Below are 24,410 nucleotides of genomic sequence, written 5' to 3'. Positions count from 1 at the left end.
CCCTTGTGGCTAAAGGGATCAGGGGGTATGGAGAGAAGGCAGGTACAGGATACTGAGTTGGATGATCAGCCATGATCATATTGAATGGCGGTGCAGGCTCGAAGGGCCGAATGGCCTACTCCTGCACCTATTTTTCTATGTTTGTATGACCGTGGACAGTCTTACCTGATCAGGAAACCTAGAAATATATAATTTTATTTCAACCACTCAGCAGGTCAGGAAGGATCTGTCTATAGAAAATGAATCAAAATTAATATTTCAGGTCGGAGTCCCCGTTCTTTTCTAGGAAACGCAGACCTTGCCGCCCTCGCAAGAATTAGTTATGCCGCTGCCCTCCCGGGTGACTTGCTCCTGGCAGTCACAACCGACTCAGCTGCAGTGACTGGGGCAATTCCAGCTGGTGGAATGCCTTTGCAAACCTAACTGCGTGTTATGCTATGTGCAAGTCTGATGTAACCTGGGAGTTCTCAGCCGTGGATGTAACTCTGCGCTGGATTTTAACTTATAAAGCACATTCTTGGTATGAATTAATCTAGTATCAAAATGGTGGTGTGGCAAGTGAATGTGACTGAAAACACGATGTAGTGTGTCTGGGAGCTGGAATGAGGGCGGATGTCTTGCAGAAAATGTTGGGAGCCAGCAACCCCGGAAAGGTTCATGGGCCACTCCTGCCCTGGGTGGTGGTATAAATCGTGGGACGGTTTATTTATTGTGGTTTCCAATACAAAGCTCAATGGATTGTGAAAGGCGGGATTCAGTTTGGCGAACGAGTTTTTGCTGTACCTTAAAGGCGCGAGTTGGTTTTGCGGGCGGATCTCAAGCGTGAATCCACCCCCCACCAAAAAAAGAGGATCTAGGCTTAAACAGATCCATTACTTTGAGTTAAATCAAAAAGGGAAGTGGGCGAAAGCTGTGTCTGGACAGGGAACATTATGCAAAGCCTGGCAGAGATTGCAATACATCAAACCCTCCACCCCGTAGACAGGGGGCTCCGCTTGTGCAAAATAAACCTCGCCCACCCGTCACGTAAAATAGTGCGGAGGGGACGGGAATCGGCTGCAAGACCTGGAGTCGGCGCTTGGTGCTGCCCGTCTCCTCTCTCCGCTCCCCTCCCCGACACGGTTGGCACATTCTCTGAAGAGGAGCTTCCCTCCCCCGCCTCCTCCTACTCCCCTCTTCCACTTGCAAGGATCTGGGCGTTGGAGGCAGGCTGACTGGGAAAGCTCTGGGAATACCCCCGGCAAGAGAGGAGAGAGGAGAGGGATCGCGGGCCCTGGCCATCCCGCCAGCATGTTGATGTAGCCTGGGCTCCGCGACCATGCCGGGCGGGGTCTGAGCTGCTCCCACGGTGCGAGAGAGCGGAGCCGAGCGGATTTGGGAGCCGGCGGCGTGAGTGAGGGAAGCAGAACCGACCGAGGAGCGGGGTAAGGATCGTCTGCCTCTGTCCGCTGTGGGTTGAAGGCAGAGGCAGTGGACAAGGATCCCCCTCGCATCACCCTGTGTGTAGGGGAAAGGGCAGCGAGTGGAAGAGATCGCCCACACTCGGGGCTGGTGGCAGGGTAATCCCTCCCCCCTTTAGTGGGCATGTTATGGTCGCTTCGCCAGCTTCCTTCCAGCTGCAGTCAAACCCCTTAGACTCTTGTATTGGCCACTGTATTGTTGCCCTCTGCATGGGAGCGGAGTGGGTGGGGAGGGGAAGAAGGAGGAGGGAAGGGAGGGGGAATAAAGAGAAGAAAGGGGGGAAATGGAGAGAAGAAAGGTGTGGGAAAAGAGAAAGGAAGGGGTAGAGAGAGAGTAGCGGGATGGAGAAAGGAAGGGGCGCAGGGGGAAGGAAGGACTGCGGGAAAGGGGGAAAATGAGGGGGTAATCGCTGCACAGTTTGGTTTGATGTCAAATATGTCCAGCCCTCTGACCCATCTCTTAGCCATCATTCCCCTCCACCTGGGAACGGTGTGGACGAGGGGTCTGTGGAGAGGGTAGACACAGTACTCGCTTTAGGCTGGTGAGGAGAGGAAATGTGTTCCTGCTTCGTGGGGCAGAGTCCTCCCCACGCTCCTCGCTTGTAAGTTTGTTGCATTTTCCGCCAGTGGCCCCACCCCAAAATGTTTTATTACCAACAATGATTTTACCCCTTATTTTAATTCACCTTTCCTGGTCTTCCGCTGTTGGGTTTTGCTCGCCGTGGTCTATCTCTCTCTCTCTATCTCATCTCCCGCCCACACACAAAGCCCACGTTGCTACAGCCCCTGCTGCCTCCACTCCTCCCCGTGCTTTACTGAATTTCACCACTGACTGCAAACACAAAAAACATCTTATGTGGACCAAGGTGGGAGGGAGGGCGAGGCTGAAGATGAGGCGAGAATTCCCGCGGCGATGGGCGCGCCCCAGAGCTTTGGCTGGTCTGGAAGAAACTCCAGTAGTATCAATGTCCGGGTGCCGACCTGCAAGTCGATGCGATTCCTTGAAAAGCTATTATAGATCCAAACTTCTTATTTGATCTGTGAAATCAAACGCCCCCCTTTCCTCCGTCTTCTGGAAGTAGTATTAAATGGATTCCACCCTGTGAAGCATCTTCCACCAGTGGGGATGGAGATTTACTATTTAACTTTTTGATACATCTGTGAAATGTTGTAGTATAGTCCCAGTTTCTGTCATCTCAAAACCATTTAATTGATAAGAATCTTTTGTAATTCATTTTTTCCCGGGACGTGGGTGTGGCTTGGTAAAGCCACCATTTAGAAACATAGAAAATAGGTGCAGGAGTAGGCTATTCGGCCCTTCGAGCCTGCACCGCCATTTGATATGATCATGGCTGATCATCCAACTCGGTATCCTGTACCTGCCTTCTCTCCATACTCCCTGATCCCTTTAGCCACAAGGGCCACATCTAACTCCCTCTTAAATATAGCCAATGAACTGGCCTCAACTACCTTCTATGGCAGAGAATTCACCACTCTCTGTGTAAAAAATGATTTCCTCATCTCGGCCCTAAAAGTCTTCCCTGTTATCCTTAAACTGTGACCCCTAGTTCTGGACTTCCCCAACATTGGGAATAATCTTCCTGCATCTAGCCTGTCCTTAAGAATTTTGTAATTTAAGAATTTATTGCACATTTTACAGGAAAGTAATGAAAGGAAATATGAACCATTTGATGAGATATACAATAATACTTTATTGTCCAAGTATGTTTTGCAACATATGAGGAATTTGATTTGCCAAGTCAGTCGTACAAATAAAAAGCAACAGAACACACAAAATACATTTTAACATAAACATCCACCACAGTGACTCCTCCACATTCCTCACTGTGATGGAATATCAATAACCTAGCCAGAGTTAGGTTTTAAGTATTATAAATGGAGGAGAGAAGGGTGGAAAAGTGTCATGAGGATATACCACTGACTCAGTACGAAGGTATAGTGACCAAAGATAAAGTGATGGAAACTGCAAGAACACAGACAGAATTGGTGGACAGAATTGGGTGTGAGTTAAGATTTGGGAAGCTGGTTTAGATGGGTGCAGGCTTCCAGATAGTGGCAGATCAGGACAGGACAGATCTGAATAATCTTGGCCAGAAGTACTTATAGGCATGAACGATGAATCGTAAGAGATGGACTGAGGTGGACCAGGATGAGCCGAGTTTACGTGCAAAAGTCTGTGATATTGATGGTAGAGAGCATGCGGCACAGAAATCTCAGCTTGAGGAAAAATTGGGTGCCATAATAGAGTGGAGTTCAGTCTAAAATGGTAGCCAGTAAGAGAGTGGAATCAGGGCTTATGGCTTGAAGATGGCTTTTAGTTCTGACCTTTTAACATGGGTATATTATCTCTTGTGCCTGGAATTTATTATCCTTGCTCATAAACCTTGGGACCCTGTGCTGACTCCATTCAACCCCTCCATTCACACCCCTCCCTTCCCATCCCATTTTTGTGCTGTATATCACACATCCAACCCTATTTTAGATGTCTTCCGACCCGTTGAAAGATAAATTATGTTGGATGTGTGTTTTTAGAGAGATTTTTGAACAGTATGAATAAAAGAGGAACAGTGGACATATTTTGTATTTCTAGAAGGTAATCAGTAAGGTAAAACTCAAAGGCATTCTGCACCCATTAACCACTGGGGTTTATATAAATGGTCACAGGATTGACCATTCATAGATTGATAAGTCAAGAGCTGGGATAAACATTTTCAGGTTACAAACATTGGGATGCGACAAGGATCAGTGTTGGGACTTGACCATTTTGAATCGACAGTAATGACCTAGTTGAAGTGTCCGAAAAGTATTGAAGCCGTATTTGTCGATGAAATGGAGAAGGGTGAGAAAGTGTATTGTGTCAAAGTCATAAAGAGTCAGCAGAGGGATGCAGCTAGATTAAGCTTATTGAAACACATAAGATTATTAAGGGTTTGGACACGCTAGAGGCAGGAAACACGTTCCCAATGTTGGGGGAAGTCCAGAACCAGGGGCCACAGTTTAAGAATAAGGGGTAAGCCATTTAGAACGGAAATGGGGAAACACTTTTTCACACAGTGAGTCTGTGGAATTCTCTGACGGTGGTGGAGGCTGGTTCTCTGGATACTTTCAAGAGAGAGCTAGATAGGGCTCTTAAAGATAGCGGAGTCATGGGATATAGGGAGAAGGCAGGAGCGGGGTACTGATGGGGATGATCACATTGAATAGCAGTGCTGGCTCGAAGGGCCGAATGGCCTACTCCTGCACCTATTGTAAGTGGGTGTCAGGAGTTATGGGGAGAAGGCGGGAGAATGGGGTTAAGAAGGAAAGAGATCAGCCATGATTGAATGGCGGAGTAGACTTGATGGGCTGAATGGCCTAATTCTGCTCCCATCACATATGAACGTATGGAAATTTGGCAGATGGAGTGTAACATCCACTTTAGTAAGAAGAATAGAAAGGCATAACATTATTTAAATGGTGGAACTACAGAAGTTTGTGGTAGAGTGAGATCTGGCTTCTTTTTTTGGAACAATCAGGTGAGCATTCAGGTGAAGCATGTTGGTCTTTATTGCAAAGGGAATGAAGTAGGTGGGTCTTGCTATAACTGTACTGTGCATTGGTGTGACTGTAGGATTTTGATCTAATTATTTTGATTTTGGTCTACGGGCAGAGGCGATTAGTTAAACTAATTAGATTAGTGGGATTGTTCTTTGTTCTATGTACTGAAGGAAGAATGCACTTGAATTTCAGAAAAGGTAGTTCAGAAAAGGTCCAATTGATTCCAGATGATGGGAAAGGTTGACATGAGGAAAGGTTGAGCAGGTTGGACTTGTACTCAGGAGTTTAGAATGAAGAGATGATCTTATGAAGCCTGTTGGATTCTAAAGGGGAGGTGGATGCCATTTCCCTTCATAGTTGAATATAGAACAAGTGGGCATAGTTTCAGGATGAGGAGTCTGCCCCTTTATGATGGAAATGAGGCAGAGTTTCTTCTTGAAGAAGAATCAATTATTTAGAATTCTCTGCCCCAGAAAGCTGTGGAGATGGAGCCATTGAGTGTACTCTAGGCTGGAATTAAGGATGATTGGGGACAAGCAAGTATGTGGAGTTTTGGCCATGATTCCACCTTTCTGGATAGTGCAGCAGACTGGAAAGACTTTGTGGCCTATTTCTGCTCTGTGGTTTACCCTCTTCCCAAAGACCTAAAGTGTTTGTATCCAATTAAGTACTACTAAAGTATGGTCGGCTTTGTAATGCAGAAAGCAGAGCTGCCAATTTGTGTGGCAATGACAATTTAACGTGGTAATGATCAAATATTTGAGTGTTGTTATTTGAAGTAGTTTAAATTCAGGGCAGTTGGGAGAACTCTCCACCCCCTCCAATAATTAGTTTTATTGTGGTCATGGGATCGTCCCCCTGACCAGGTAGAGAGGGCCCCAGTTCAACGTCGCACCCTGGAGCTGGCATCCTTGTTGGTGTATAATTCCCTCAACACTGCAGTGAAATGCCAGCCGAGGTTATATGATCAAATCTCCAGTATGGTTCTTCAACACGAGCCATTAATTCAGTTTTTTCCCACTGATAAAATGCATGGTTTAGTTCATCACAGTATTTCTGCATGCCAGCCTGTTCATTGTTTAGCGATGTTTTGTCTTTATGAATATATAACGCTCCAGTCTTTATATAATACGCAGAAAAGGTCACCAACCAGGCTGGAGGAGTCAATAAATGATGCGTAAGCTCCGGATCCAAGGAGGTTCTTAATTTCTGCTCCTGGTTGCTGTCTCTCCCCCTTTGAAGAATCATTTAGGAGCACATCACTGTGAAGAGTGGAGCAACAGTCAATCTGCTGGAGGAACTCAGTGGATCAAGCAGCATCTGTGAGGGAGGGGGGAAGGAATTGCCAACCCTGCATCAGGACTGCGAGTGGAAAGGGAAGATGAACGGTATCAACAGGAGCGGGGTAGTGGTAAGATTGGGGTTAGTGGGCGATTGGAGAACCAAGGAGGGCTGAAGGATGTTCACAGATCATTGAGGGAGGGAGAGGACTGCTTGACCCGCTGAGATCCAACCGTAGTTTGTTCGTTGCTCGCGATTCCTTTGTGTCTCGACGGAGAGAGTGGTTATTTTGGAGGACTTGTACCATGGATGTGCTGAGACATGAGACATGGATGTCCTAAAGGGGGTGAATGTGCATGAACGAGAAAGGTGGTATATTGATGGGGTGAAATGTAGGGTAAGAGGAGGCTTGTGAGAGAGCAGGAGGACTGAGTGATTTGTTTCTGTGCTAACTATTTGGTATTTTCCATATAATATAACTTAGAATTTCCAGGCATGCCATAGAACTAACAGGTATAACAGAAGCTGAATAAGGAGGTAGAAGGAACGGAAGATGCTGGTTCACAAATGAAAGCTGAATAACTTGTCTTTATATTTTGGCTTAAGTCTCCTGTTTTGTGTGGAGGGAGGGTGAGCGGGTCCCCATAGCTGAGAGCTGTGAGAAACTGCTCAAAATATAATTGTAGCTAATTTCCCACCATGTCAACGGAAACCTTTAGGGTGCCGGCTCCTGATGCACTGATGAAGGGTTATTTCTTTTAAAAAATCGAAGCGAGTCACGGACTCCAGCAGTGGTACATGCCAGCAAATGATTCTCCCCCTCGCTCACTTCTCCTCCCTGTGGTGCTAATTGCCTCTCACCACTGAAACAGGATTGAATGCAGATGTTTCCTTTGAACATCTCTGCTGCATGTTTGAGCTGACAGTAATTATCACATCCTCAGCCTCTGCCTCCCGCAGGGTGCTGAGGGGGTTGAATGTCTCTGGTGGGACATTCGCACACGGCACATCCTGTCTCATCTGTCTGCCTGTCTCCTCGATGCACATCTGCGGCAGGTGTACTGTTGGGGACGAGGTTTCAGACCATTCCGCAGACCACTTCCTTGTGAATGTGTCATTTATCGTGTGAGAACACCCCGATTAACAATCTAATGCTCCAGTGAACCAAGATGCTGGATTGAGATTTAGTTAGCACAGAAATACAACGCTAGATCCAGTATTAATCTTTATATTGTCCACACAAGGCTCCTCCACTCTTCCTCATCTCTCACCACCATTAATGGTGTGTTTTGAGTTGGAAACTGTATGAAGTAGTAACACGAAGATGCCGTTTTATCCCTAGCACTCCTTCAACCAGATCTTGGCCAATCATCATTTTTTCCTGCCCTATCCCTGATTGCCCAAATATCCGGAAATTTTGAATATAATCAAGGGCTGCGCCTCCAGGATAGAGAATTTCAAAGTTTTGCGCTCCTTTAAGTGGTGCTTCTTTTCCTTGCAGCCCCGAATGACCTTGGTTCTAGATATATTTCACCAGGGGAAACATCCTCCTCACAGTTGCCCTGTCAAGCACCCTAAAATGTTATGTATTTTTAATTGATGTTGCCTCTTTGGAGAATAATGGTCTCTTTCCTAAATATTCCCACTGGTGAAAGCATTCCATGTCCCCTCATTCTCATGTCTTATGACAGGCCCAGTATCCAATCAATCAAACCTGATGCACCCTTTTATAGCAAGTATACATTTTAATCAGACAAAAAAATATACCCAGAACTGCAGGTGTAGTCGCTCCTGTATGTATAATTGGTGTCAACCAGTTTTACTCGCATCCTCCAGAATAATTTGCCTTGCTATTAGCTTATTCCATTTGCTTGCCAGGTGACTTGTAATCATCAACTTTCATCCACTTTCTTTACTCAGAGAGTGGTAGCTGTGTGGAATGAGCTTCCAGTGAAGGTGGTGGAGGCAGGTTCGTTTTTATCATTTAAAAATAAATTGGATAGTTATATGGATGGGAAGGGAATGGAGGGTTATGGTCTGAGCGCAGGTATATGGGACTAGGGGAGATTATGTGTTCGGCACGGACTAGAAGGGTCGAGATGGCCTGTTTCCGTGCTGTAATTGTTATATGGTTATTTATCAAGACTTGTCACTCACTCTTATTTAAAAAATAATAACACGGCATTTTTGTTTATGGATAACCGTACAGTTTTTTATGTCATATTTCACCTTCCAAATCGTTGTGCACTCACTAAGTTTGCTTATATCCCCTTGGTTTTATATCCACAGCTGTATTCATGTTCCAACTTAGCCTTGGTCTCATTTAGTCCCCCTCAACCAACTTAGTTTAGTTTTGAGATACATAGAATCAGGCCCTGTAGCCCACCAAGTGCACACTGACCATCGATTATCTGTTTGTACTTGATCTCTGTTATCCCACTTCCTCCTGCAAACCATGCGCATTAGGGGGAATTGTATCCAATGAACCTGCGAATCTGCACGTCTTTGGGATATGGGCAAAAACCCACCCATGCAGTCACAGGGAGAACATACAAATTCCACACTGACAGCACCGGAGAACAGGATCCAGCCCAGTACTGAGGCAGCTACACCATTTTGAAGAAGATAAAAGATGCTTATGAGGCTGCAGGGGGGAGGGGGGGGGGGGATAGAAACATAGAAAATAGATGCAGGAGTAGGCCATACGACCCTTCGAGCCTGCACCGCCATTCAATATGATCATGGCTGATCATCCAACTCGGTATCCTGTACCTGCTTTCTCTCAATATCCCCTGATCCTTTTATCCCACATCTAACTCCCTCTTAAATATAGCCAATTAACTGGCCTCAACTACCTTCTGTGGCAGAGAATTCCACAGATTCACCACGCTCTGTGTAAAAAATGTTTTTCTCATCTCGGTCCTAAAAGTTTTCCTCTTTATCCTTAAACTGTGACCCCTTGTTCTGGACTTCCCCAACATCAGGAACAATCTTCCAGCATCTAGCCTGTCCAACCCCTTAAGAATTTTGTAAGTCTTGGATTTAGGATGCCTCTCATGGGATAAAACCGGGGTGACCATGGGGGTAGGCCTAAACAATGGTACCTGGGCAGCAAGTGAGTGGGAGCAGTTGGAGAGAGAGAGAACATAGACAAAATAATTTATAGATGCCAGTTATAGACTGCAAATAATGGAATCTGGAGCATAAAATAAACTCCTGGAGGACCTCGGCAGGGCAAGGAACCCCAGTGGAGAAAAGAATTGTCAACATTTTAGGTCGACACTCTGCATCGGGACTGAGTGGTTGGTATGAGACTGGGCATGCTGGATGGGAAGGTTGTAAAATGCAGAGCAGGTGAAGAAGTCAGGCTGGGCATGTCCTCCACTCCCAGTGAGAATGAAAACAGGCTGAGCTTGCCATCTGTTCTTCCTGCTCTGCCATTTACAACTTCCTCATTCTGCCTACGTTCTTACCCTTCAACTGCTGACCTGATCAGACGACTTGTTTGCAGCTGATCCCCATGGTCACTCCAGTTTATCACCCTCCCTGCACATTAACTAGCTTCTATCTCCTTCCTAATCTCAGACGTGAAACAATAGCATGGTTTCTCTTGCTCCCAATGCAGCCTGCGTAGTTGCAGCATATTCTGCTTTCATTTTAGAATGCAAGGGGAAAGCTTTGTTAATGTATGCCGCCCTAGACAGAAAATATTTATTGCTTGCTGGAACTTCTGTGGTTGCAGATGTAGCAGGAAAAAACAATGTGTGTCCAGCAAAATTAGATAAATCAAACTTCATGTCAAGCTGTTGCAAGGACAGACCCCTTATAAAGACCTGCTTTGAAACATCTTGGACCTCCACTCCCCACAGGTGTTGTTTGACCTGCTGAGTGTTTCCAGCATTTTTTTTTGTTTCAGATTCTCAGCATAGAAACATAGAAAATAGGTGCAGGAGTAGGCTATTCGGCCCTTCGAGCCTGCACCGCCATTCAATATGATCATGGCTGATCATCCAACTCAGTATCCCGTACCTGCCTTCTCTCCATACCCCCTGATCCCTTTAGCCACATCTAACTTCCTCTTAAATAAAGCCAATGAACTGGCCTCAACTTCCTTCTGTGACAGAGAGTTCCAGAGATTCACTACTCACTGTGTGAAAAATGTTTTTCTCATCTCGATCCTAAAGGATTTCCCCTCTATCCTTAAGCTGTGACCCCTTGTCCTGGACTTCCCCAACATCGGGAACAATCTTCCTGCATCTAGCCTGTCCAACCCCTTAAGACTTTTGTACGTTCCTATAAGATCCTCCCTCAATCTCCTAAATTCTAGCGAGTACAAGCCGAGTCTATCCAGTCTTTCCTCCATGAAAGTCCTGACATCCCAGGAATCAGTCTGGTGAACCTTCTCTGCACTCCCTCTATGGCAATAATGTCCTTCCTTAGATTTGGAGACCAAAACTGTATGCAATACTCCAGGTGTGGTCTCACCAAGACCCTGTACAACTGCAGTAGAACCGAAGGGTTTCGGCCCGAAACGTTGCCTATTTCCTTCGCTCCATAGATGCTGCTGCACCCGCTGAGTTTCTCCAGCCTTTCTGTGTAACCTTCGATTCTCCAGCATCTGCAGTTCCCTCTTAAACACTGCAGTAGAACCTCCCTGCTCTTATACTCAAATCCTTTTGCTATGAATGCTAACATACCATTCGCTTTCTTCACTGCCTGCTGCACCTGCATGCCTACTTTCAATGACTGGTGTACCATGACACCCTGGTCTCGTTGCATCTCCCCTTTTCCTAATCGGCCACCATTTAGATAATAGTCTATTTTCCTGTTTTTGCCACCAAAGTGGATAACCTCACATTTATCCACATTATACTGCATCTGCCATGCATTTGCCCACTCACCCAGCCTATCCAAGTCACCTTGCAGCCTCCTAGCATCCTCCTCACAGCTAACACTGCCCCCCAGCTTCGAGTCATCCGCAAACTTGGAGATGTTGCATTCAATTCCCTCATCCAGATCATTAATATATATTGTAAACAGCTGGGGTCCCAGCACTGAGCCTTGCGGTACCCCACTAGTCACTGCCTGCCATTGTTAAAAGGACCCGTTTACTCCTACTCTTGAAGTCTTTTTTAAATATCAGTCTTGACGTTTAGGTTGATTGACTGGGTGTGGGACAGCACCACTTACCTCCCAGAGAGCATCAGGTTAAGGACCAATGGAGATGGCACACACACACACACACACACACACACACACACACACACACACACACACACACACACACACACACACACACACACACACACACACACACACACACACACACACACACACACACACACAGCATCAATTTTTCATGCTTGAGGTTGTTACCAGTTCCCAGCACTACACCCTCTGATCAGAGTGTGGATTATACCTGTCATATTAGCTTGCTCATTGTTCTGTTCGTTTGTTGCGGAGGGTCCCATTTGGTATTACCTGTGCCTCTGCAGATAGCGCTGTCTCTCTGAAAATCTGGTGTGTTTAGCATGTGGCTGGTTTCAACTCGGATTTCTGTGTCACCATGAAGAACACCGCCCACCTCCTGGTGAATAACCAACAAACACACCCCTCCCCTTTTTCCCTGTGCCCCATCTAGATGTGCACCCATCTCTCCCACAGTCCCTCATTCCTTTCTCCATTCTCCCCCACACACCCTCCATCTCGTTCCAACTACAACATCCTTCACCTGGCTTCATATTTCAAGCTCTACAGCCCTTCTAACCTGCTAGGTGTAGGAAATAGTGGTCTATATCATTCCCAAATGTAACATGTAGTGGCTGTTGATACCAAAGCTCCTGGCTCTGGAATTCTTGCCCTAAAAACCTCGTCAATGTTCAACCTTTTCCTTTCTTTTAAGATGCTGCTTAAAACCTATCTTCTTGATCAAGTCCAATGGAATCCAAACTTTCCAGTGAACAGGTTTTTTCAAGCCCTATCATTGCAACAAATAGCTATAGTGGTGCATAGCAACAGCCACCATTACAATCGGAAGGCAATTAATATTCGGCAGTAATTTCCTGTGGCTTGCCTGTGTACGTTTTTGCAGAATGATGTTTAGTTATTGTCAGCTTAATATGTTACACCCACAAACTTCAGGACATTTGATTTTCAAGGTTTGCAGGGTGACAGGGAAGATGTCGAGCAACAGCACAGCCAGTATATCTCAGGCCAGGAAAGCAGTGGAGCAGCTGAAGATGGAAGCTTGTATGGACAGAATGAAGGTAAGTGTCAATTTCTGAAGCAAATGTAGAGGTATATAATACTCTTGAGACAGTCTGTGGGTAAAACAGCAGATAGTCATTCTGTTGATTGACTGGGAATGGAGATATGAGAGAATCAGCATTAAACTGTACAAACCCCATCATGTCCTGGGAATATGCTTGCGTTTGAGAATGCTTGGACCCAAGTATGGTCTCTTGGATCAGTTTCAATTGCCTAGGTGGACAGCAAGGACCAGAGTTGATCCAGAGATGTTACTTGTAATTTGCTGGAGTTCCTCCTTTCCCAGGAGACAGAGTGACAGAGATGGTGAGCAGTCTCTTGATAGGATGCGTAATGCATTAGAAATATCACATTCACCATCTGGTCTTTGCCTGTCGATCATTTTTCAATATTGTAACTCCAGCCTATTTCCTACTCACCAATACTGGCATCTTTTATGCATCCACTTATTCTCCACCTCACATACCACCACCATCCACCCATTGAAATGTTTCAACTCCCAACCTCCAAAAGACCTCAAAGATTCTCCTCATTCCTCGTTACCCTCTCTACCTCCTCTAACTTCTCCACTGCTTGCTACTCCTCCATATTGCAGTATTTATAGCTGAATTAGAGTCATAGATTCATGGAGAGATACAGCAGAGAAACAGGACATTCAGTCCAGAGAGTCCAAGCTGACCATCAATTTATTAATCTTAAATTAATCCCATTTTATTTTCCCTGTGTTTTTTTGAACTCCCCCCCGACCCAGAGTCTCACCCACAGAGCAGGGGCAATCTCCAGTGGTCAGTTAACCTACCGACCCTCAAGTCTTTTGGAAGGGAGAGGAAATGAAAACACCCATGGGAAACCCACGTGCCACAGGAAGAACATGCAAACTCTAAACAGTCAGCACTAGAGATCAGATTGGACCCAGGATGCTGGAACTATGAAGCAGTGGCTCTACCTGGTGCACCACTGTACCACCTTTATTATTAGCTACAGGATGGTTTGGTTGTCTGGGCTCAGTGTAACGTTGATACTGGCAGGTGTTGGACGTATTCTTATAGAGAGTTGTGAATCTGTGGAATTCTCTGCAACAGAAGGCAGTGGAGGCCAATTCACTGGATGTTTTCAAGAACAAATTATATTTATTTCTTAGGGCTAACGGAATAAAGGGATATTGGGGAAAAAGCAGGAACGGGGTACTGATTTTGGATGATCAGCCATGATCATATTGAATGGCGGTGCTGGCTCGAAGGGCCGAATGGCCTTCTCCTACACCTATTTTCTATGTTTCTATATCCTCACGTGACTATGTTATGAAGCCTTATTTCCCCTTTTCAACTGGTTATATAATTCACAATCAGGAATGTTCGAAGTGAAATGAGGACAAAACACATTTTTAATGACCATACAATTTTGCTCTTGGGTGTTAGTTCTTAACAGTGGGTCAAGGAGATGAATCTTTAACCAGTGGACATTGCAAAGCGATCCTGAGGGATTGGCAAACCAAAAGGTGGACAGAGACAGAAAGCAAAACTGATAGCTGTGTTAGATACAAAGAGCAGGAGGACCAGTGATTCACAAGGTTCATTCCCTCTCTTGTTTGGATGGTAATGACACAGCATTTAATGATATATTACTCATGATCATATATCCTACATCAGTCTACGGCTCCATGCAGACATTTTAATATAATGGTACACCCACCAGGCAATTGAGCATGGTGAGAAAATAATCTCAATAGCATTTCAGAACGCCTCATTAACCCTGCCCGGCTGTTTAAAAAAGACTAAATAATGAGATTTTAAAGCCAGCTCTTAGCTTTGTAACGTTGAAATTCTCCGAAAAAGGCAGCAAACAAATTAATTAGAGCCTTTCATGCCACCAGAAATCGGCACTGCCCGTGATGCTGCTTTTTATTTGAATTGTGTGACTGTCCCAGGTGCTGGGAGCCTTTGATCTGCTCCCATTAGGAGCTGACAGATTGTTATTATCAGATGACAATGGAACCAGGAATGGGATGGTTGCAAAATAGACGCTTCAAATGTGCAGCACAGAATGCTGCATCCTCTCAGGAAAACAAGGCACCGTGATGGTTTCAGCAAGGTTTCTCTGCTGTCACTGAGGCTTCCAGGATAATTACATAGCACTCTTCGGAATTCACACAGACATTTCATCTGCAATCCTGATCTTCCTAGAGTACAGAGATATGGGCACGGCGTCTGGAAAACACAATTACTGAGCTATACATCATCTGATTTCTTGATTTTATGGGGCATGACTAATGTGAATGGACAGCCTATCCACCATTTCGTGCATCGCTTGGAAGACTAACCTTCTGCATTTTACACTGAGAGTCAGTGGTGTTTTACACCCAGGCATCACCCGGCTACTCAAATTTAAAATGTTATACTGTGTTCAATAAGGAATTTACCCCACCCCCTCTGCAGTCTCCTCCACCCCTACAAGCTTCCATCTCCCTTTAATCTCTCACCTCGTTCCTTCCTTATAACCCCTCCTGCTCTAACCCTCCTCCAGCTCTGCACACCTCCCTCTCCCTGAAACCTCCTCCAGCTTTGCACTCCTCCATCTGCACGCCCCCTCTAGCCCTACACTACCTCTCTCAATAGCCCCTCCAGCCCCTGGACCCTTTCCTCTCAGTAACTCTGTCCCTGTCTCTATAACTCCTTCTGGCCTGATAACCCTCCCTCTCTCTATATTCTCTCTTCCAGCCACCAAACTACCCCTGCTTTGTACCCTTCTCCAACTTTGAACCATCTGTGATCTTAATCTTTCTCCAATTCTAGCCTTATGCACAGACCCAATTTCCTTTGCTCCAATGTTGAAAGGCTTGCCTCAGGTGCCCAAATCATACCTTTTGGAATTGCCTCTCTGAACCTTTCCTCATGCCTTTCTTCCTTCAATGTGCTCTCTGACCTCCTCGTTAAACCTTCTGTTCACCACTCCCAATATCTCCTTGTGAAGTCCAACATCTAATTATTCCCAGTCTGGTAGTGTGTGAAATAGTCGTCCATGACCGTGACGTTGCCCCTTCTAGATACTAGAAGGGTCTTTAAATGAAGCATTTTAATGACAAGAAGTGAACAGTCACACTACTGTAGGTTTATTGCTACCCAATAAATCAATTGAATCAATATACACAGGACATAAGGTACAGAATTCTCGTTGTGCTTTCAAGGGGAGCCTTTAAGCTAGTGCATGACAGGACCACCATGAGAGGATGGAGTTCTACATTTAGTTTTAAGGAATATGGGTGGAATTATAGATCATGGGAGTGAGGATATTTTGGTGGTTTTACTTTAGTTTGTGATACAGCGCAGAAACAGGCCCCTTGGCCCACCGAATCCATGCCAACCAGTGTTCTCCACACAATAACAATATCCTACACACACTAGGGACAATTTACAATTTTACCAAACCAATTAGCCGACAAACCTGTACGTCTTTGGTGCATGGGAGGAAATCAGCGCTTCCAGCGAAAACCCATGCAGGTAACGGGGAGAACATACAATCTCTATACAGACAGCCCCCAGAGTCAGGATCAAATCCGGGTCTCTGGCGCTGTAAGGCAGCAACTCTACCGCTACACCACCAATGTGGTTGTAATCAAAACTTAACTCAAAGTTTGTGATTTACGGAAAAGGAGAAGTAGACCTCGAGTGAAAATGATCATTTAGGGACTGGCCAATTTTCCAAAACAGATTTGCTTTTAAAAATGCGACAAGAAACACAAAAATAGACACATAAATAGAGCAGTGGAAAGCATTCCAGGATAAAGGTGATGAGTCAGACAGCATGCTCCTCCAAGAAAAAGAGCGGATTGCAGAATCTAGACCATTTGCATTTTAAGTTCCATTAAGGAAAATAAAATGTTTGTTGGTTAACAAGAAAGAAAGCTGGAGAATATCAGATGATCAGTGCATGGTAAAGACATGAGACTACAGATGCTAGAATCTGGAGCAAAGAACAAGCTGCTGGGGAGAGAGGGTTTAGGTTGAAACCTTGCATGAAGTGATAAAAGGATTTCATTATGGAGATGTTTTAGAGATTGCATTTGGACAGAGGAATCAAAGACAATGCAAAATAAATGGTAGGATTCACAGATGGGTTGGGGACAAGGGATTCGGGAGCGTGTATCCCGATTTTTAGTTTAGAGATACAGTTTGGAAACAGGCCTCTCGGCAGCTACCAGTGATCACCCTTACACCAGCTCTATCCTACACACAAGGGGCAATTTACAGAAGCCAATACTAAACTACAAACCTTCACGCCTTTGGAATATGGGAGGCAACCGGAGCACTCGGGGAAAACCCAGGTGGTCACAGGGAGAATGTACAAACTCCGTACAGACAGCACCCATAGTCAGGATTGACCCCAGGCCTCTGGCACCGTTAGGCAGCAACTCTACTGCTGTGTCACTGTACTACTCGAGTAGAAGGTAGTGTGACAATGAAAATGATGATTAAGGGGGATACAGAGTCACACCGTAGCCAAGGCACTGAATATGAGAGCTGGGATTTCATGCTGTAAGTGTGAAAGCCACTTATTAGGCTACAGCTAGAGTGCAGTGTACAGCTTTAGTTTCCTTGGGTAGGCTATGAGACATTTGACAGAGAAGATCTACAAAGATGTTGCCTGGGGCAGAGAAATAGTTCGGCTGAGATTATTTTGGACTACTAGAGGATACAAAAAAATAACTGATTGAAACTGAATAAGAAGGACAACTTTGTCAGCAAAGGCCAATTACTAGAAATCAATACTAGAGAATAGATTTGTCATAGGCAGTAGGATTAGAGGGAAATATTTTTGCTTAATCTAAAACCTGAAAGAAAGAAACTACTTGTTTAGAAAGCATTTGAGTGTGTCGCCATGTTGAGAGAACTTGTACTTGTACTCCTAGATCCCTCTGCTTTACCACACTCGCAAGGGCCCTATAGTTCACTGTGAACATCCAGCTCTGGTTGGACTTCCACCAATTAAATCACTATAGGATGTCAATAAACTGGAAAGGGTGCAGAAAATATTACTAGATGTTACCAGATCTGGAAGTTTGTGGTATAAGGGGAGGTACACAGAAATGCATGAGAAACTCAGCAGGTGCAGCAGCATCTATGGAGCGAAGGAAATGGGCAACGTTTCGGGCCGAAACCCTTCTTCAGACTTAAGGGAAGCCTGGATAAGTTGGCTCTTTTTTTCACCGGATGTTGGGAGGCCGAGGAAGACTATAGAGAGATTTATAAAATCGTGAGGGGGATAAAAAACGTGATTAATCACAGTCCTTTCCCCAGGGTATGGGGAGTCTAAAATTAAACGGCATAGGTTTGTAGTAAGAGGGTAAAGATTCAAAAGGGATCTGAGAAGCAACTTTTACTACTTCTATTGGAGGACCAAGAAACCAAGAGCAACTGGTAGTGGTGTGTATCATTATGACATTTAATAGATAGTTGGGCAGGTACATGAATAGTAAAGGTTTGGAGGGATATAGGCCAGGCACAGGCAAGTGGGACCAGCTCGGTTAGGCAACTTGATCAGAAAGGATGAATTGGACTGAAGGGCCTGTTTCCATGCTATGTGGCTTCATCACTAAAAGTTATAATGGAACATGAGCCAAGTTTATATTTGTGTTCTTTTTAATTTAACCCTAGTTTTGGTATCACAAGTGAGCTATATTAACGGGTAACTTGTTTTTTCTCCCCAGGAATACATCAGGCAGGTAAAATTGAACCTAATGGTTGATTTTTCTTTGGCCCGCTGTAGGTGTCAAAGGCGTCAGCTGACCTGATGGCTTACTGCGATGCTCACCTCAGGGATGACCCACTCATCGCCCCACTGCCTGCCTCAGAGAACCCCTTCAGGGAGAAGAAGTTTTTCTGTATCATCCTCTGACAACGTGCAACTAAGTGGGCAGTGAGGTGGGATATACTGTGTCCAAACAGAGGAACTGTAGATGTTGGGAGTGTCACTTGTGCATGCTGTGATTATTGCACCTATTCTAGAGGAATAAACTTACTAAGTGTTTTGTGTTAATCATTATTTTGATGGCACAGTGTCGTGTCAGTTCAGAAAAGTTTTTTTTTTAAGAATTTAGATGAATTTTTCTAACTGGACCCTTGTGTTTTGTATATTAAATATAAAATCTTAAAGCACAATCCATTTGGTGGTGACAGGGAAGAGTGGCTTTGGGGAGAAGACAAGTATAGCCATTCTATTTTTGATGATTGTACATAGTGAAGGTAGACTGAATTTACCCAATCTCAACAGTATTGAAGTTCCATGTAAAGGGACATATCAAGAAATGTTTACCGTGAAACCAACTATGATGCAGGAACAAAAATTACTTGTTTTTATAGGAAATTATATTTTGCTCTCCGAAAACAAATCTAATATCCTAATTTATCTGGCCATAACTTTGAAATGCTTCCTTATCTAAAAATATTGCCACGTTAAATACATGAATCAATGTATATTCCATTGGTTGGAGCTTGAATTTGTGTCCAGAATCCCAGCTGTATTTAACAAGGAATTTCCAAAATGGAAACTGGTATACAGGTGTTATGCTCTTTGTGAGGTCCTTGTACTCTTCATCACATTCTGAAGACATCCTCCCATCCTTTTTCCACTCTGTGCTCTTCACCTCAATAACTGCATGTGGTAACAGATTTCACATCTCAGATTAAATAACGGAAGAAGAGGGAACTCCCTGCTGGATTTGTTAGTCACTGTATTTTATTAATGATACTTAAGGGTCTGTCGCACAAGCATGCGACTCCATGCGGCAAGTGCGACCTAAAGGGCCGGTCCCACCAGCATGCGACTCCATGCAGCAAGCGCGACCTAACGTGGTCGCTTGAGCCGTACGGCCTCGCGGGGCTGGTCCCACTTCGATCGCTGGAGTTGTGCGGAGCTGGTCCCGACATCGCGCGGGGCTCCGAAAAACTGACCGTCTCGACGCCGTGTCACTCACTCGACCTCCGCGCGGCTCCCGCTTCTGGTTTGGTCGCGCTTGCCGCATGCAGGCGCATGCTGGTGGGATCGGCCCTTTAGGTCGCGCTTGCCGCATGGAGTCGCATGCTCGTGGGACAGGACCTTTAGTTTTGGTGTCCATTGAAAGTAGAAACATCTTCCATAATCTAAAATATCATGCACCAGGTCCACTTCTTTTTTCCAAAAACACAGGCCTTTCTTTGGACTTAAAGAGACTGCATACTTGAAGAACGTCAGCAGAAATCTGAACCGGGGAACAACCTTGGGCATGGTTTCATGCCAAATGGGATGTGGCCTCACTATTCAGTCAGGATTACTGATGAGTTTTGAATATTCCATGGTAGCAGAGTGAAGCAAAATTGCGATCACCCTCCTTTACTTCAGTTGTGGTTTTTGGTGATTTCTGCCCAAAGCTTTTTAAAGTATGGCATGTAAGACATGAGTCTGAGCCTTGTGAAATGCAAATGAGAGAAACTTGAAATCGGGAATGATGAAATCAAAACTCAAGTATCTTAGCCATCAATCATAAAATGTATCTCCATTAGTTATTTAATATGAAATACAATAAGGATAATTTAATATAAATGTGAGTCAGTGTTGACCAGTTCATTATGGGATTCTTTGTAGTTGGGATGCTGTCACTTCATGATCGCGCAATCATAGAGAAGGTTTTCTCCACTGCTGGGTGGGGTGCAAAGAATCAAAAATGTACCGAACATATTTTCAAATAAAGTATCCATTGGACTTTTTTGTACATTGTTGTGGACATTGCTGGTATCTGTAATATTTCCTGAACTAAGGAGACATTATAGAGTTAACCACAATGATGCATAGAATGTTTGAGAGTGCAGCGTTGCAAAATTTTGTTAAAAATGTAGTGCTGAAGCAGATTCTGGTCTTTACCTCAATACAAGAAGGTTGTTTATTCTTTCAAAGGTGAACAGAGATATTACTGTGTTGATCCTTGATGTCAGGATAAATACGAAGACAAAAGCAAAGAACGACATTCATCGAGGAAAATATTTGCTTTATCTTATTCCCTAACTAGATCGTGGATGAGTAAGAACAGATAAGTAACCAAAGGTTTTAAAATGAGTCATGGATGAATTAAAATGTTTGGACAGAGGGAATTCAGAGCTTAGAATCTACAGGGCTCTGGAGAGCTGACTTAGAACAAGAATTCAGGAGGTATTGGTTTACACGGAAGATGAGTATCAGCTGGAGTCAAACTGCTGGTCAGCTAAGGAACAACTGGATGCTTCAAAGGGAGGATAGACAGGCTGGTATTCTGCAAGCAGAAGTGTAATAACCCATGAGACTGCTTTCAACAAAAATGATCTTGTGATGTTGGTTGCATCTAAAATTAATAGGAATACATCAAACATATAATAAAATGTACAATTTTGTGTTCAGCACAATTGCACTGTAAATCTGAATGTCAAATATAAATTGATTAAAAATTAATTCCAGTGTTTTAACTTTTGATGTGTCACTCAATAAGCCTCACATTACAGGAAGTCAATCAACATTTGGCTTCCTCTTCCTTTGATATTTTTCCATTTTGTTTTACCCTGTTTCAACTATTGAGATGCTTTTTGAAAATGTACTTAAAGGGGAAATGTAGTTTGCCAAGTCATCACCTGCTTTGAGAATAATGAAGAGGCAGATGCTGACAATTCATTGTTTTTTTGTGGTCATGTCATGTTGCGTTGTTGTTCATGTTCAAAACTAGAGGCAGACTTGGAACAAGCATCGCTGTGCAAAAATTGAAAAAATAAAATGTCAATAAATGGTTGCCAACTTTATAGGATTGTTCTGCAACCTCTCTGATTTAAAGTTTAATCTCCTCATCAGTGCCAGTGAGCTATATCCAAGAAAAAAAAATCACCACAGTCCATTGAGAAAACCTGCTTCCATTATTTTCATTAAAAAAAAACATCTCTGAAGGCATTAGAGATGGGAGGGGTTAGACTGCTTGAATGGACTGGAGAGTTGAAAGCAAATGTTCTGCGATGAATCTTTCAGGAACAATCCAACCAGAGTTGGTGATGTGTGGTAATGAGAGGCTTGAAATATGTCTGTTAATGATTGAGCGGGGGAAATCTATTGCCGTAATGTTTTTTTAATTGTGAAGAAAACAATAGATGTAATGGATGGGGAGGATGTCCTGAGTTCATTGCCCATCACCCCACATCAAGGATTTTTGTTCACAAGATAATTTGGCCGTGTTCATTCATCTCTACCCCACTGAGCCATCTGGTTAATTAATAAATGATTCCATGACTTTCTCATCCAGTAGTCTGCACGTCCTGAGCTGTGCATGCAGAATTATTTTTACAGATTTGTCTTAAAATTACTAGTCGGAACAGCCATCCTTTTTCCTACTTCAATGGTTTAATTTGTGCTTTCCATTCCCTAAACCATTATGTATTTCTGTACCAGCTCATCACTTGGACACCTTTTTTCCATGCTGAATGACACACATTTCTCTGGTGCTTTCTTGTTTCTCGGATGCCACCAGAGATTGGGTATCTGGCCCTGACACCTGGTATCTGGCACAGCATGAAGTCTTTGAATTTCTCATTGATGATCAATATACATGGTACCACCAATAAGGTCTGTCTAGGAGTATGCTACTTTTTCAGAAATGAAGACTCCATTTGAAAAAAACAATTTCCTCATAATCATCTGTTTTGAAATCCACATGTATGAGAAGTGACTGAGACAATCTTAAAATTGCAAATTTCTGTCTTAACATTTTAAAACGTGATTATTTTTAAGCATGTGTTAAAACACACTTTAAACTCTTGCTTTAACGTGTTGGAGCTACTTCATACCCTGGTACATTCAAACCCCAATTTTGAAATCTGTTTTAACACTAAAAAATCTCATGTTCACTATATTTCTAATGATGTGTCAGCCTCATTTTTTTAAATATGGAACATTTCTCATGAGAAGCACATTTGCTTTCTGTGGCCAATTTTCTCACCCTTCTTAAGGATGACACCCTCGCAAAGATATGGTAGCTGTCTAGCAAATTGCTCTTTGTGACAAGGTGGTAGTGAGTGCCAATGAACCATTCAACCAAATTTTACATTTAACATTTACACAACTTCCACAGCAGAGCGTACTTTTGGTAGGAGTATGGTTATTGGAGTTCTTGATAGGATCAAAGAATGATTACACGAGTGAAGGTAAAGCTGATTTTGCTATATGAAACCCTGGAGCACTGGAGATGATTATGGTATTCGAAAGGCTAGGCGGCGGAAAGACATCAACCACGAACCCTTTCTCTGATAAGTAAATATTTGTTATCGGTTTATTATGACGCGTACCAAGATACAGTGAAAAGCTTTTGTTTGTATGCTATCCATATTGTAATATTCCTGGCTGACAATCTGTTGCCTATTTTGTGATACTACCCCATAACTAGTGACTGCTTGGTGTGAAACCCACCACATTGACTCTCTAGGCAGTGATAAACTGCGTGTTGGTACTTTATCTTCTGCCAGGGAACTTTGTATTGAATGGGTTTCAATATTCACAGTTCTAGTAATGTAATCCAAATAATCTCCAAACCATTCAGGGAAGGCCATAGGTCACCTGCAACTCTCCAGCCAAATTAGCAGCAGCCATTCCAAGTTGAATACGTTGGGATACCACCTCAATAATTCGGAGTTTTAAATTCTTTGTAACAGCATTTGGGGCACTAAGCCTTTGAAGTGTGCCTCCCTGCATCTTGTAAACTTGTTTCAAATGCCATTTCCCCAACACCAGCTGTCATTGAGTTACTTTTATCAGCTGCTGCCTTGAACCCATGGAGTCCTTGTGGTAAATGTGTTCAGGAAAAATTGTGGTCCACGGTATTTAGGCATTTCACCTGGTAGCAATGAAAGAAAGGAGAATGTGCATTCAGTGAGTTGGAAGAGGCTTGGAGGTCACGTTTCCAAGTTTCCACTATCCTAGTCAGATTAGAAAGTGGTGGCCACAGTTTTGGGAGGTTCTGGCAAAGATTGTTATTTTATCACTGGTAGATAAAACACAGTGCAGTAGCAATAGAGGGAGTTGTGTAGGAATGAACTGCAGATGCTGGTTTACACCAAAAATAGACATAAAATGCTGGAGTAACTCAGCGAAACAGGCAGCATGACACAAAATGCTGGAGTAAGGGTTTCGACCCGAAACGTCACACATTCTATCCAGAGATGCTGCCTGTCCCACTGAGTTACTCCAGCATTTTCTATCTATAATAGAGGGAGTTGATGTGGGATGGACAGAATTGAGTCCTTGTGGTTATGATGAGCGCAATCCCAAGTCACAATGTGGGTGTTTACAAAGGAAGTTTAAGGTAACCAAAATACCCCAAAGTAATTTGCTGCAAGGAGATAAGAAAAAAAAACTGACATTGGGATAAAACAAATTTACCATGATTTGTGGTGGTGCATGCATTTCTGTGAGAAATGTGCCAAGTCTGCTTCCCTTTGTTTATTTTGATAACTTTGTGAAGAGCACTGATATATTAAAGTACATTCCCGGGATAAAGGTGAAACTTTTTAAATCCTGGTATCACTCTTCCTGGGAGGAATGCACAGACTTCTAACTTTTAATGGTTGTCCAATATGTTGCACTTGCATTGGGTGCAGATGAAACGCACTGTTGTAAGATAAACATTGTATTTAGCCTCAACATGTTAGTTTCACATTGTACTCTGAGAAAATATATTAGAAAAATCAGGTGCAAACCTTAGTTTGTTACATCATGACTCAGATGAGCAAATTGGTTGGTGCTTTTGTTTATTTCCTGTTTGGTGATTAGTAAAGATTATGAAATTATTAAAGAGATATTCAGTTGTCA

The 24,410-nt window shown here is 43.7% G+C and overlaps 1 protein-coding gene and 1 long non-coding RNA gene across 3 annotated transcripts in view; one reads left to right on the top strand and one right to left on the bottom strand.

Moving 5' to 3' along the window:
- Window positions 1-2,884, bottom strand: part of LOC129696997 (uncharacterized) — a 22,164-nt gene extending 19,280 nt beyond the window's left edge. Inside the window, exon 1 of the long non-coding RNA XR_008723430.1 lies at window positions 2,147-2,884. This is a non-coding gene — a long non-coding RNA (uncharacterized LOC129696997). The remainder of the gene's footprint in view (window positions 1-2,146) is intronic.
- On the top strand, window positions 388-24,410 carry LOC129696996 (guanine nucleotide-binding protein G(I)/G(S)/G(O) subunit gamma-4). Of its 2 annotated transcripts, none has more exons than XM_055635169.1 (3): window positions 388-520; window positions 12,458-12,565; window positions 18,330-24,410. In XM_055635169.1, the coding sequence occupies exons 2-3, from the start codon at window positions 12,479-12,481 to the stop codon at window positions 18,456-18,458; spliced, it is 216 nt and encodes a 71-aa protein (XP_055491144.1). In that variant the 5' UTR covers window positions 388-520; window positions 12,458-12,478; the 3' UTR covers window positions 18,459-24,410. The 2 variants fall into 2 exon arrangements, with proteins under 2 accessions (XP_055491144.1, XP_055491142.1); XM_055635167.1 differs by lacking the exon at window positions 388-520 and adding an exon at window positions 1,074-1,424.

Source organism: Leucoraja erinacea, chromosome 5, assembly GCF_028641065.1.
Source record: "Leucoraja erinacea ecotype New England chromosome 5, Leri_hhj_1, whole genome shotgun sequence".
Lineage (NCBI taxonomy): Eukaryota > Metazoa > Chordata > Chondrichthyes > Rajiformes > Rajidae > Leucoraja > Leucoraja erinaceus.
This window is presented reverse-complemented; position numbering and strand designations above follow the sequence as displayed.